The sequence below is a fragment of the Temnothorax curvispinosus genome, unplaced genomic scaffold (genome assembly GCF_003070985.1).
Source record: "Temnothorax curvispinosus isolate PA1 unplaced genomic scaffold, ASM307098v1 QBEX01014501.1, whole genome shotgun sequence".
NCBI lineage: Eukaryota > Metazoa > Arthropoda > Insecta > Hymenoptera > Formicidae > Temnothorax > Temnothorax curvispinosus.
The window spans coordinates 7,098-8,304 of record NW_020224281.1 but is presented as its reverse complement, the minus strand read 5'-3'; the positions used below and the strand labels follow the sequence as shown (position 1 = coordinate 8,304).

General features: G+C 44.5%; 1 protein-coding gene across 1 annotated transcript; it reads right to left on the bottom strand.

Moving 5' to 3' along the window:
* Positions 1-284: 284 nt before the first annotated feature.
* On the bottom strand, positions 285-992 carry LOC112464725 (mediator of RNA polymerase II transcription subunit 15-like). The gene has a single exon (XM_025031881.1). It carries the CDS (start codon positions 990-992, stop codon positions 285-287), a length of 708 nt encoding a protein of 235 aa, XP_024887649.1.
* Between the last annotated feature and the right edge of the window lie 215 nt (positions 993-1,207).

Sequence of the window (1,207 nt, the reverse complement as noted above, 5' to 3'; positions counted from 1 at the left end):
CTACGCACGCACTCAGTAGCTGACTAAGTTAGAATAAGCATAGCTGACTAAGGTAGAATACCGCACGACAAAAGTAGTAGTGCCCATAATTAGCACCAATTTGTCCATCGCATAGTCTTGAAATTGTTCCTTTTGATAATTCCATCTTCTCGCCTCCACCTTTTGCATCGCAACATGGAACAATATCTTACGTTTAAAACGGCGTATGATGGCTTTCTTAAATATCTGCCACGATTCAATTAACGTCGTTACGTTAAGATCGAACCATCTCTTCGCATTCTTAACTAATCTTCTAGAAACTGCCAAAGTAACACGTCTTCCGTAACTGCATGGATTTGAGCAATACGTTCTCCAGTTTGAATCCAAATTTTCACATTGTCTTCGTCCGTTCCAGCAAACTCTGGAATTTGACCGGTCAGCATCTTAACTGCGTGTGCGGTTGCCACCGACGAAATCGGCTGGCGACGGATAACCGAAGCACCTAAAGTCACTGGTACACCATTGTCACTACTCAAGAAATCACGCATTCTACTTTGAGAGTCCTCACGAGACAAATTCACCAATTCTAACATTTGCTGCATCATTAACTGACTTTGACGCTGCTGCTCCTGTTGGCTACGAGCCTGCTTTCGTTGAAATTCTAGCCGTTCCCGTGACTCTTGTTGTTGAACTCGCATCTGCTTTTTTTGAAATTCTTGCCGTTCCCGTGACTCTTGCTGTTGAACTCGCATCTGCTCTGCCATCAAGGCACAGATTTGAGCGAGATCGGATGATCCTGTCGTCGCAGCGCTTGTTGATTGCACCGTCTTACTTTTAGCGGCAGCACGCGTTTCTCTTTTTTGATCTAAAAGATCAGTCGGGCCATGTTTTTCCAAATGAGACATGATCAAGTCTATACAACGCGCCGAATCACCCGGAGGATTTAGCCCATATTTGCGGGCTTCTTCCTGAAGCTCACCAATAGACATATCTTGCAGTCGTTGTCGCTCCATAATTTTTTGAACATCGACAATTGATCTTCCGAGACGAAATACTCTCGATAAGGTAGACAAATGATCGAGGCGTAATATTTGAACACGCCGAACTGGCGGTTATGGCGGTAGACTGTTCGAGAATATTCAAGCGTACAAAGATGGCGGCAGAATTTTCAAGACATAGTACGCGAAATGGCGGTAGACTGTTTGAGAATGTACGAGCACCCTCACAT

Coding starts and splice junctions, on each gene's coding strand:
- LOC112464725 (XM_025031881.1), bottom strand. CDS start 992: ATGGAGCGACAACGACTGCAAGATATGTCTATTGGTGAGCTTCAGGAA.